The sequence below is a fragment of the Uloborus diversus genome, chromosome 9, assembly GCF_026930045.1.
Source record: "Uloborus diversus isolate 005 chromosome 9, Udiv.v.3.1, whole genome shotgun sequence".
NCBI lineage: Eukaryota > Metazoa > Arthropoda > Arachnida > Araneae > Uloboridae > Uloborus > Uloborus diversus.
The window spans coordinates 63,562,166-63,576,025 of record NC_072739.1 but is presented as its reverse complement, the minus strand read 5'-3'; the positions used below and the strand labels follow the sequence as shown (position 1 = coordinate 63,576,025).

The following is a 13,860-nucleotide window of genomic DNA, read 5'->3' as shown; positions in this document are numbered from 1 at the left end:
ATTATTACACATTTTTATTTTCAAAAAATGCTTTTTAATGAAATTTGATTTTTTATCTAATATATTTTTAATATATAACTATCTTCCTTCTATTTTAAAAACACAAGGAAATGATATCATTTTTAGAGATGTTATTGAAGACTGAAAGCATCCACACAGCCTTAATAAATGTAATGGCTTAAAAGTGAGTCCTCTAGGGAGGGTTTAAATGACTTTGTTGACCTCCCCCGTTTTGTTTCCTTGCATTTAGGCCCAATTTAGACTGAGAATCCACTATTACTTTTTTTCTGCAGAAAAAAAAAAAAAAAAAAAGCAGGAAACTTCGACTTCAAATTGGCACTTTTCAAAATATTGGCTCACCTGCTGATTTGAACAGCTAGACCTTGTGTGTACAAAATGTTGATTTTTGATGTATGAGAATCAATAGAGATACACTAAATGTTTTGTTGACTAGTATTCATCTTAGTTTCATGAGAACTCAGCTTTGGTTAAAATTAGCTTCAGTTATATTTTACAGAATACTTATAGTGTGGGTAGGGGAAAGGGCAGGGGTACACACCTAGGAGGGGGGGGGGGGGTCATGGCTCAGACTGTGCCATTAAAATTTTTAGGGGGGTTTTAAGGCAAATTTCCCTTTTTTTTGGGGGGGGGGGTGTTTTCACAATTTTTTTTTTTTTTTGAGGGAGGAGCACCCCTGAGAAAAGGGGGCACATGTGAGCATTGGGCATTTGTGAACATGGTATGTTTTACTAGGATAATGTCAAGCAAAAAATCTTGAAAAATTCTCAAGCAATGGCAGCACTAATCCTACTTCTTGATCAAACTTTTAGAGCAAATAGCCAGTTTATGTTCCTATGGTGACAAGCATATGTTCCTATGGTGTTTTAGCAGATGCTGATATACTTTTATCACTCTTCTTCACGTAAAAACATATTTTAAGCTAATTAATAATTTAAAATTAATTATTGCAAACCATTATATAAGGTTTCAAATAAATTTAAGACAATATTTGAATTTTTTAATTAAATTAAGAATTCTTTATGTTTGAAAGCTAGTTCTACGTTAGATGACGGGACACTTTTGAACTCAAAATGTCGGTGCACATATGAACAGTTCCCATAGCCTCTCTAATAAAAATAACAGGATAAGGTGATTATTAGTGTTGAATGAGGTGTAAAGATTTATTGTTATTATTTTGCTATAATTTTTTTTAAATTTATTATTTGTTATTACTACATTGTTATTAGTTAATTGTTTTATACTTTTTTATATTTTGAATTCTTTTGTTGCAAAATAGTTGGCCAAAAATGTAGTGTTTAGTATTTACAAAAAACAAAAGACTAAATATTTTCTTTTAACTAAAAACTGAAATTCAAATCATTTAAAAATTCATCATCAAATATGTATGAAGCTTAAATGCATTATGTAACAAGAACAAACTTTACATAATAAAATATTCTTTGTTCTTGTAATTTAGTCTTAAAAAAGATTTTTTGTTGTTGATCCAATAATTAGAACAGGTTACAAAACTTTAAATTTGGACCATGAGCAGGGTTGTGCTATTTGAAAAAAGGTCGGGAACTGACAGTTACTGCACAATTTAAACTGACTCAGTGTTGGTTACAAAACCTTCAATGTAGTTGGTAGATTTCGTATTTAGGATTTTTTTGTTGAAATATTATTTTCCTGTATTTTTCAATCGTGTTCACATGTGCCCCAGGCATGATCACATGGGCTCCTCTATAAGGACACATGTGAACAATTGAAGACTTTTTAAAAACTTATAAAGTAAAGAAAGGCCACAAAGAAAAGGCTAATAAATCACGAGGACACGTTTGCTCTGAAAAATTGATATATTTTTTGAGAAATTAGAGAGGAAAAAAAATTTCACATGTGCCCCCTTTCCCTTACACCTATGAATAAATATTTGAAGCCTGAAGCTTGTTTCCTTCATATCTGTATTGTACCAAAAAAAAAGTTTCTAATTGTTTCCTGCATTATTAAAACGCACATACATTTCATTTTGTAATTAGAGGTTTTGTAAATTACCTTTTTATGTATTTAAAATGTTTTTTTTTTAATTATAGGTGAAAAATAGTTGTTATTCAAACTGAAAGTAAATGTATGCTAGATATCTAGGTTTTTTAAAACTACATCAGATGGTGTTATCCATCCAACTGAATTTTAATATTCAGTCTGGATATTCAAGTTGTGCAAACATAGGAAGCAGAATCCAACATCTGGTAAAACCACTATTTGATGCAACCCTAATTGTTGCCTTGAGTTGAATTTTTCCCCAAAACATAAAAAGATTACAAGATCAATCTAAGTTTTAAGACTAAAATGTTTGTAACTATTTAAATAAATATTAAACATTTTCTCTTTTGTCATTTGATTCAGTGTAAGACATAAAAATAATTTTACTTTTCCTCCAAAAACATGATGTGCTGGAATGTAACGTTTAAATTTTTTATAAAATATATGTATTGTTCAACTCAGTCAAAGTACTAATTAAAATCTTAACTAACAAATTTAAAAAACTTGATTTTGCTGCTTTGTATGGTGACTAAAAAATAATATTTATATTTCATATAAAAGGACCAACAAATTTTAAAAATATTACATTTGCCATTGCACAATGTTTAAAAACTCAAAAACAATGGAAAAATAGCAATAAGAATTATAGACATTTTGTTTCCCGGTAGTAAGGAAGGTTTTTTTTTTTTTTTTTTTTTTTTCAGTATTGAAAAAATCAGCTTTGTCAGCTGTCTTTAACCTTTTTTTTTACACAAGAAAAAAAGGTGTTTTTACAGTGAAAGACGGAAAAAATACGTTTTGTTTGGTGCGACTATGAATAGAAGATAAACCCAAAGTTCCAGAGGGTGTTTAAGAGTACAACCCCCCCCCCCTCCACAAAAAAAAAAAAAAATAAAGCTATTCTCAATATTTTATTCCTGTTTTTGTATGGCTAATTCCTAGATTCTTCTGTTCATTGAAACCAAGATGGCAGTTTTGATTTTTTTTTTCTTTTAACTATCTTTTTAACAGAAATATAAATTCAAGATGATATATTTCTGTTTTTTTCCAACGTATGTCCGCTAATGGCAATCAGCCCCCAAAAAGATTTTTATTGAGTGGGGTTTTAGAAAAAAGTTGCGGGAATTGTACAATCCCGCGTTCTTTACGAAATCCTGCTGACCCTGTTGAATGTGCTAACAAATGTAATAACCTTCGAGTGTGAATCAAAACCCTATTCTGCCATGGGAAGACAAGAGCAATATTTGTAGAAATGAGGTTTTGAGATATTTGAAGAAATATGCTTTAGATTTCTTACTAAAAGAGAAATGCTGGAATTTGACTTTTTTTTTTTCTTTTGCTTTATTTTCAGCGAAAACCAAAAAGCAAGCTTCTATAATAAAGCCTAAGTACAATATATGATAAAAGTTAAAAAATGAAATATAGTAGCACTTTACCTTCCTACGGCAGTATTAGCCTTTGAAGTTAAGGGATGTTCAGTTTCCTTTCAGAGATACGTTTTGCTTGGCAATTCTTCTTATATTCTACACATTGAAATATAACTCAATGCATTTTTTTTTTCTCAAAAAGTGGCCCAGCAGAATTAAAGTTGAAGTTTAGTCTTTCAATCCCCCCCCCCATATAGAAATTTCATGATTGTTTTTAAAAACATGCATTTGAAAAGTTAGAAGAAGTAAGAAATTGAATCTAAAGAAATATAATCTACCCGTCAATTTATTGGCAAAACTGCTGCCGAATGTTTTTTAACACACTTCTTAATTAAGTGATAAATAGTTTAAACAATATTAGGTCATTTAATTATTCTCACAGACCTATTCCCAAAACTATTAACCAAAAACAGATAGATATTGTATTGTGAATTAGGTTCTTGACTTGCTGTTACTCTGTTTTTGCTGTTAAGCCCAAGTTAATAAAAATTGGTAGCTTGCAACTTTCTTTTCTCTCAATAAACCTAATAACTCTGTACTCTGCTATATTATTAACCGAATCTCTATTAAGCAGAATTGTCAAAAGCTTGTATTCTAGTTTAATTCTTTCTAAACTTCTGCTCTAATACAATACTTGTGACTCTTTTCTATCACATCTAAGTTTTTTTTTTTTTTTTTTTGAGATATTTGGAATTGAAGAGAAGGTAAGAAAGGTGAATTAGAATTTATGAATGTTGTTGAAATATATTTCATTCATACACATTCATTTACAACATAAGCAAATTATCTATTTGTTTTCACTTAATTCTTAATATAATGAATCAAAATACTTAATTTTACTTAATCAGATGTTTCAACTCTTAGCATAATATATAACAGAAAAGTTACAATCAAAATCTTAAATGTATGTGATCTTAAATAAAAACACAATTAGAAAAACTTACTTTTATTGAAAAGTCACCAGAGAATTCTGTAACAGATTAACAAGCACACAAAATAAATAAAACGAAACACATTATCACAGAATAATTTACCATTTAAAGACCATATAATCAGTTCTAATCTACTTAAATTGTTGGACCACTGCCTGCAGTAGAACATTTTGAGTTAGAACCAACATTACTGGAACTTGGGTGTTTTTCATACATATCTACATAAAAAACCAGTCCTGAAAAACTAATAGTTCATTATGAAGTCCCTAGTCTACTTCTTCAATTGTCGGTCCACTGCCTGCAGTAGTGGTTGATCCCGGTTTAGAACCACCATTTGCACCTTGGTGCATTTTTGTCATAATAGGTGAAAGTTCTGACTGGACTTCTTTCAGTTTATGTTCTATTTCATCTTTTTCTGCCAATGTGTTATTATCCAGCCACTGGATAACAGAATCACAAGTTTGCTTCACTTTGTTCTTATCAGATGAGGACAGTTTATCATCTGGAGCAGATTCCACAGCTTGTTTCACAGAATACACATAGCTTTCTAGGGAATTTCTAGAAGCAACCTTTTCTCTTTGTTCAGCATCTTCTTTCTCGTATTGCTTGGCTTCATTCAACATCCTTTCAATATCTTCTTTCGACAAGCGGCCCTTGTCGTTGGTTATGCGGATACTCTGAGTTTTGCCAGTACTCTTTTCCAGTGCAGATACTTGAAGTATTCCATTAGCATCCAAGTCGAAAGTCACTTCAATTTGGGGGACACCTCTGGGAGCAGGTGGAATACCAGACAGCTGGAATCTTCCGAGCAAATGATTGTCCTTTGTCATGGCCCTTTCTCCTTCATAAACTTGGATGTCAACTCCAGGTTGATTGTCAGAATAAGTTGTAAAAGTCTGAGAAGTTTTGCAGGGAATGCGAGAATTTCTCTCAATAATCTTTGTCATCACACCACCAGCCGTTTCGATACCCAGAGAGAGTGGAGCCACATCGACGAGTAAAACATCTCGAATCTTCTCGTCTGTACTACCAGTAAGGACCGCTGCTTGCACGGCTGCACCATAGGCAACCGCTTCATCAGGGTTGATGGACATGCACAGTTCTTTGCCATGGAAGAAATCTTTCAAAAGTTTTTGAATCTTGGGTATTCGAGTAGAGCCACCTACTAAAACTACATCATGAATGCTGCTTTTGTCCAGTTTGGCATCCTTCAGAGCACGTTCTACAGGATCTAAAGTTGACCGGAACAAGTCCATGCAAAGTTCTTCGAACCTTGCTCGGCTGATCTTGGAATAAAAGTCGACGCCTTCAAAAAGTGCATCAATTTCAATGCTAGCTTCGGAGCTGCTGGATAGTGTTCTTTTGGCTCGTTCACAAGCTGTACGCAACCTTCTGAGTGCACGAGGATTAGATCGCAGATCTTTTTTGTGCTTGCGCTTGAACTCCTCAATAAAATGAGCAACCATCCTGTTGTCGAAGTCCTCACCTCCGAGATGAGTATCTCCGGCAGTAGATCTCACTTCGAACAAGGAGCCTTCATCGATGGTTAAAATTGAAACATCAAATGTTCCTCCTCCCAAATCAAAGATAAGAACATTTTTCTCACCTTTGAGATTTTTGTCCAGTCCATAAGCTAGCGCAGCAGCAGTAGGTTCATTAATTATTCTTAGCACATTAAGTCCAGCTATTCTACCAGCATCTTTGGTAGCTTGCCTTTGAGAATCATTAAAATATGCAGGAACTGTAATCACAGCATCTACCACTTTCTGTCCCAGATACATTTCTGCAGTCTCTTTCATTTTTGTCAAAACCATAGCACTAATCTCCTCAGGATTGAAGCGTTTCGTTTCCCCTTTAAACTCCACAGAAATCTTTGGTTTACCAGCTTCATTGACGACTTTAAAAGGCCAGTTTTTCATATCTTGTTGGGTTTTGGGATCATCATATTTTCGACCAATCAGTCTCTTAGCATCGAAAATGGTATTCTCAGGATTCAGGGCAACCTGAGATTTAGCAGCATCACCAATCAGCCTTTCAGTGTCCGTAAACGCAACATAACTCGGTGTAGTGCGGTTTCCTTGATCGTTAGCGATGATCTCGACGTTTCCGTGTTGAAAAACACCAACACAAGAATAAGTCGTGCCCAAGTCGATTCCAATAGCAGGAGCTTTACCAGACGGCATTTTGGATCTTTCAGTACACAATCTCACAATTCGGAATCTCGATGCAGAATAACAGTTCAATTTCAATCTCACAACTCAAAATTTCAACGCAGATAAATAGTTCAAATAGCGCTCTATGAGCAAGAAAGCACAAAACTCGTAATCTATGAATCGCAGTAGGTATCAGTATGATCTACCGCGACTGCTCTCCCTAACGTATTTATACTTTTAACTCCGCCTTCTAGAATCAGCTGGAAATTTCTACGCTAGGAAGTGCATGACTCATTGGTGGTGCTGCCCTCTGTTAGCGCAAATTCTAGAAGTTTCCATTATAGATTTTGCTGGAACGTTCTCGAAGCAATTGGTGGCTCAATGCTGCCATCTAGTGAAAAGCATTTTAAACGAAACATATATTGAAAAAGAAAAGTGAAGATTTTCTCTGACGGGTGAGTTAAAAATAACACATGCGTTTTTTTTTTCTTTTTTTTTTTTGGCGCCGAAAAGGAAAGCAGGGGAGTACCGATGGGAGGTCATTGTGATCTCCCAAAATTCTCCTTATTCGGCATATCTGGTATTCGATAAATTTGGACACGAAATTACATTAAAAAAAAAAGACGTCTGCCGCTTCTTGTCATTAGATATAAGTGCGTCGTGCTTCGCCATTCGATTAAATTCAGAGTTTTATTCAGTAAGTTGGGAAACCTCCTCCCCCTCCCGAAAATGAAAGTTCGGTGCATCCTTGAAAAAACGAGTAAATGAAATAAAATACTTAAAATGGTTTGAAAGTGTAGGGCTGCGGTTGTGAAATGACTGATTATTTTACTAATTGTTATATACATTTTGAAATCTAATTTTATAAATAAACAGTGACAAATGAAACATCTTGACCTATGCAAAATACTGAGGGTATTATTAATTAAATTAGTTTTCATTTAAAAAGCAAATTCCAAAATTTCTACATGATTTTAGAAAATGTAATTTTAATTGCAATAGCGGAAAAATTCTTTTTATTAAACTTTTCCTCAGATTCCCATAAAAATTTCACTGTATAACATGACTACTGAATAACATCTCCAAATAATACATGTGATATTTTCGATGAATGCAATGTTAAAATTGGGATACCTAAAAGGGGGGGGGGGGGGTAGAGGCATGAAAAACGTTTTCGCTGAATATGTGTTTTTATGCTTGCCACTTTGTTTTTAAATTCATTTTTTGTACGCGTACATGTGTTTAGAAATAAAAGATGTGAGTTCGTTTTTGATTTTACTCCTAATTTTCTTTCTCAACTTGCAATTTTCAGAATTTATGAAAATTTACATAATAAAATGCAGGTAAAATAGTTTTTACTTACGCATACTTTAAAATACATTTTAAATTCGAGCCTATGAAAACAGTTTCAACAATCAAAAGAAATCTTGCAATAAACATAAAACAGTTTCAACAATCAAAAGAAATCTTGCAATAAACATTTAAAGCTCATCAATTCAAACAAATTTTTTTATTATTATTGTGTCAGGTGTTTAGTCCATGATTTTCCAAAATAAGTGGTTTTCTTCGTAATTTGAAACTTCTTGGTGGATATTATCAAGAGATTTGGAGTTTGGCCCGCATCCTGCTCATTAGGTTGGAAAATACTGCGAAAAATCGGTTCTCAAGGGGGGGGATCGTTGAATATTTTTGTTTCTACTATAGAACTTAAAAAGAGTGGATTGAACTGGTTTTAATATTAAACGTCTCATCTTATAAGATTTATTTATTTATACGTTTTTATAGTTATACATTTTTTAAATATTGCACTACACCTTTAAAAAAAATGTGTTTTACATTATCCAGAAAAAATCAACTTTATCTCGCAGATGATAAGTATTCACTCTGGTTCGCTTATACCAAGAAAGCAGGGGTGCCCACCTAAAAGGGCCTCGGCGCAGACTGCGCCATTAAAATTTTTAGGGGGGTGTTTTGAGGGGCATTTTTTACTTTTCGAGGGGGGGGGCACCCCTGAAGAAAGCATTGTCTATTCTTAGTAATGTTTAACAGAGAAAACATAACTTCAGTTTCATATAAATATGAAAGCAAGCCCGTCATTTCCAAACTTTCTACCGGGGGAGGGGAGGGCAAAGGGTGTATAATGCATATTGTACCGAAAAACTACAAAAACATGCTCACACATATGGAAATAAAAAATACATTGATTTCTAAATTATGGGATTATGAAGATTAATTCCTGCTGTAATTTCAACAACCTAGCATCACATTATGACTTGGAAAAAATTATCATTCATATTGATGCAAGCCTAACCTGGTAGCATCGAGATGCTTCGATTAGGATTTGTGATGCCTTTACGATACTGCCAGGTTAGGCTTGCCCCTGTGTAAAACTCCACTTTGGGACACCATTATTTATGGCACCAGGAGCCAAAGTTGCTCTCCCCCCCCCCCTCGGTTTAGACCCCGAGTCCGGTCTTAATGTGTTATAAACTTTTTGTTTATTTAACATAGTAATTATGCTTTACAAAGCCGAAAATCTTTTTTCCGTATTTGAATAAGTTATAGAAACTACAAATATCTGACATGTTTTTTTGTTATCTATCAATGTAGGAATACTGAATGAAAATACTTCCCCTGATGTACCCCTTGTCCTAGAGTTTCATTTTCCGATAGGTAGGGGCCGAGAATTAATTTTAAGATTAGATGTGGTCCTGAAAAAATATTTGAATTTTACAGTATAGTTTGTAGCAGAAATATTTTTAGCTCATCTACTACCGTATATTTCCTCGCATATTTTGTACATTTTTGAAATACAAAATGTCAAGCATTCTAAAAGTCAAAATCAAAATAGATCTCTTTTTTTAACCCCCCCCTCCCCCCCCCCCCCTTTTTTTGAGCAATCACGATTGCTTATTGTTCGCATTTGACTGTCATTGACGTTACGCTAGTTTAATTCCCCCCCCCCCTCCACCCTCTGCAGCACTCCCGCCCACCGTCCTCTGCAGGCGCGACTCCTCTGGTCCTGAGCACTGTCCCCCGGAATCTGCTTCTTCTGGTCGGTGGCGTCCATGTCCTGCACACACACACGCTCATACACATGCACACACGCCTACGTGCATACACACTGGTTTACACACACACAACTATACACATGTAACCGCCCAGGAGGATGGGCAGGCGTGGGGGGGGGGGGGGACATGAGCTGTTTCTAGAAACAATAACTCCAATGAGTAGGGTCCTGTCACAACTCGTGATTGTGAAAAACATTACTTGAATTCAAAATTTCAGAATTCAAATTATTTTACTTTTTTTAGAAAATCCTTTCTCCTTACTATTGGGCCATTCCGCAAAAAAGTCAACCCTTTGTCCCGCACGTGACGGTTCATATACTTCATTAAAAAATAATCATTTTAAAGGGTAATAACGAAATTTTTTGCTTAAGAAATCACACACAAGTCTATTTTTTGTACAGAAAAAAATTGTTCATTGATATTTTAAAGTATTACTTTTAATGAATTTTTTGAGGTGTCACTTGCGTAATAAAATGACCGTTTTCCGTGGAATGGCTCTCAGGGCCGCGCCGTCCCTATGTGCGAGGTCGTGAGGTGCACGACAGCGCCAGAGTCAAAAAGGCGCCGAGTTCTAACAATCAAAAATGCTCCAAATGGGGGGGGGGATCTCTTTAATAATAATAATAAAAAAAAAAACAAAACAAAACAAAACTGAATTTATCATTATATCCAGGGTCCGATCAAGCCAAAGTGATACCCGGGCCCTGGTAAAATTCGGTTTCCCTCTTAGAAAAAAATTTGCACATTTTTCATGTGAATGTTTTCAGAAAAGGGAAGAAAAATAGAAATTTACTCCATTATTCGTGGAATATCAACTATTTCATGTTATCATACATAAAAAATATTGTAAGCCCATTTGCATATCTTTTACTTGTGCGTAATATTTGTATATTGTAGACAACAATTTTGGCTAACTTTTTAGTTCCAAAAAGTAACGACTTGACTATAATTACTCGATTCCCCTCCCTTTCCCCCCTTATTTTTCTTTAAGTATTTGTGTGTCAAAAAAAAGAAAAAAAAAAGCTTTGGACAATGTATTTGCTTTAGATATCATATTCAATGCCTTCCGTATTTTAAAATTATGGGTTTTACCGGAAGGAATTTCAGTTTTAGATTTTTAAGCTGAGATGTCCTTTATACTTCCATTTAGAAACATAATGAGTACCCTGTTGCCATGTTTTAACTGGCATAAAATTTTGATTGGTTTTTCATCATTTAGGTATTAGAGAGATATTTAGAACGACATTATAGCTTTGATATTTAAAATATTTTCTTTTTTCAAAACGCATTGCATATCAGAGGACCAACTGAACTCCAAATAACTTCAAGCTATGAAGTGAAATCGTGCACTGTAATTAAAAATTAAGCACACATTACATTTTTGCATTGTTTTTTTTTAATTAAATGCCAAACGTATTTTTTCTGCGTCATATTTGTCTACAAAACCTGATTCCAGGTGTTGACTATATTTTCGCCAAACGCCACTGCTTAAAAGCGCTCAAAATACATTTGCACGATGGCGCCGATCAGGCTTGGCGCGGGCCTGATGGCCCTATTACGTTTATCGCTGTCTTTACATCCTCTTCTGGAATAAATTTCACTCCTCTGAAAAATTTCAAGGGGAATTTTCACACCTTGAAAAAAAATTCCCTATAGTTTGAAGTATTAATAGTGCAGTGCGTACAAAATTGCTGCCGCCGAAGTTTCCATTAATTTTACAGCAAAAGTGGAGGGCAACACCGAGTCCTTCAGACATGCCCCCTCCGCATCAAATTAAGAACTAAATGAAAGTTTGCTCTAAAGTCTAAAATTTAAGTTTTTTTTAAAATATAAATTGTGTTTTTATACAAATGAATTTTACGATACAAATCTCTTTTGAAATCCATATTTTAATTCTTTATTTCAAGTATACTTTTATATTACTATTACCTTTTTGGTACACTATAGTTCGTATTTATTGAAATTTACAAATACAAATACAAATACAAATGTGACGACCAGCAACAGGCTCTGGGCCCAGCTAGGCTGGTCCTAGTCAATTAATTAGTCCCCAATGAAGATCAATGGCCCTCTTAAAGCTATCCACTCCCTTGCTCATTACCGCCTCTTCCGGTAAGCTATTCCAAGTGCCCACGACCCTGCTAAAGTAGTAGTTTTTCCTGATTTCCAAGTTAGCCTGAGATTTAAATAGCTTAAAACAATGACCCCTTGTCCTGCTTTCCCCGCAAAAATTTAATCCATTTACATCTTTCATTTTGATAAATTTAAATAACTGAATCATGTCCCCTCTGACTCTCCTTTGCTCCAGGCTATACATGTTAAGCCTATTAAGTCTGGTATCATAATCTAAATCTGAGAGTCCCCTTACTAGATGACTAGGGAGGAACTGACTTGACAGAGAATGTTTTGTATTAAAATTGATAATGTAACTTGTAACAAAAATCAAGTATCCTAATATAAAACCGAGAGATTTATGAAATTAATGTTTGTATAGTGAAGAAATAACTTTCAATTAGTTCAGTTCAGGTAGGGTAAAATTTTGCTCTAAGTAAGACACGATCAAAAATGAGAAAAAAATGAGACGACATCAGTTAAACTATTCTTTTGGGATTAAAAATGCTGGAAAAATATTTTATGGTTAGAAAAACTTTGCTGCTACTGATCTAAAATCAATAAAAGTTGATGGTATGTTTGTACGTGTTGCTACTCCTGGTGAACGACAGAAAACTGAGCATCGAACTAGGAATCGTTAGATTCGTAATTTTTCTGGTAAATGCATTTGATGCATGAACACGACCTGACCCTGATGGAAGCTAGTGTCGATTAGTGTCTATTAGTTTTTGACGCTAATCGTTCCAAAAGGTGGCGCAATCAAACATTTTCCTGCTTTGATTGTAATGCTGCTCTAAAGTACTACAAGGATTCAAATGAAAAGTGGTGTAAACAACGGGAAATCACGCTTTTTTAAAATTTTTATTTTTAAGAACATGTTTATGAAAAATTATGCCAAAACTTGTGGGTTTCGATTCACCCACTGATGGCTTTTGTGTGTTATTTCCTGCTCTTAACACTTATTTTCTAAAAAATATGACACAAAGTTAGGGGACATCAGATCATTCTTCCAGCTGACATATTCCCTGAACTTATATTCAGTCATATTAGCAAACGGATTTAAACATGATTATAAATAGATACGTTTCTGTGAAATGCAGATTTCCTTTTGAGCAAAACCCGAACAACGTTGACTCTGTTGCAATATCGTTGCGATCAAACACGCATAGTCAGCAAAAAACATTGAAGAAAAGAAAAAAACTACTTTCCTTTCAAGACTAAATACTAACTAAATTCCTTTTAAAACTGAACTCAGTCGTGGCGTAACCGCCCATGGAGGCCAAAAAGCCTCTGTGCCCATCTCAGTTTAGGATATCGAGGGCTCTGGGGTGCAAGGCAGATGTTCTATTTAGGTGAAAACCGAACGTGGAACCCCTAGGGTTTAGTTTCCAAACACTCTTGATACTCATTTTATAGACCCACTGAAGGGCTAAAAGGCTGAGACCGTGCCCAACCCAAGAATCGAGCCTGGGATCTGAGGCATGGAAGCGATTGAGCCACTGGGCTTAAACGAAATAATTATCAGATAAATAAACGAAAGATATATGCCTGAAAGCGAAGTAAAAACAATTTTATGTATATTTAATTTATAATCATTCTCTCTAAATTGTGGTTTGTGCCCATTAGGTAACATTTTTCCTTTGTTTTCATATCAATGTACGATACTTAGGTAGTCACTACTGCCAAGATTTGCCTATGCATGGATCAGCATTTTTGATTCCCTTCCAAGAGTCAAACTTCACCTTACTCCTCCTCTCCCCTTGTCATACATCACGCTAATACGAAGCGACACTTCCACTACAGAAGGAATACGGAGGATCCAAAAGCTACAAGGAGAAAAACACCAACAGTTGCCGGCGTGCATTTTAGTTCATATGCAAGTATTTCATTTTGGGATTATTTTAATTCTTATTTGGATATTTCTAATTTATTGAGGACTGCGTACAAAGTGCCTAACCTCCGGACACACGCAGGAAAGTTTTACAACAGATGAGAATGATGTAACACCCAGGGTACCGACGGGAATCAAACCCACGACCTCCAGCTTAGAAGAAAAAGCTTTTACGATCAACAGGGATCCCCCAGAACCTTTGGTTTCTTTAAAGAATATCCCCTTGAAACTGCGCTA

At 34.8% G+C, this 13,860-nt stretch overlaps 1 protein-coding gene across 1 annotated transcript; it reads right to left on the bottom strand.

Moving 5' to 3' along the window:
• Positions 1–4,428: 4,428 nt before the first annotated feature.
• On the bottom strand, positions 4,429–6,764 carry LOC129229947 (major heat shock 70 kDa protein Ba-like). The gene has a single exon (XM_054864331.1). It carries the CDS (start codon positions 6,577–6,579, stop codon positions 4,663–4,665), a length of 1,917 nt encoding a protein of 638 aa, XP_054720306.1. The 5' UTR covers positions 6,580–6,764; the 3' UTR covers positions 4,429–4,662.
• Between the last annotated feature and the right edge of the window lie 7,096 nt (positions 6,765–13,860).

Coding starts and splice junctions, on each gene's coding strand:
- LOC129229947 (XM_054864331.1), bottom strand. CDS start 6,579: ATGCCGTCTGGTAAAGCTCCTGCTATTGGAATCGACTTGGGCACGACT.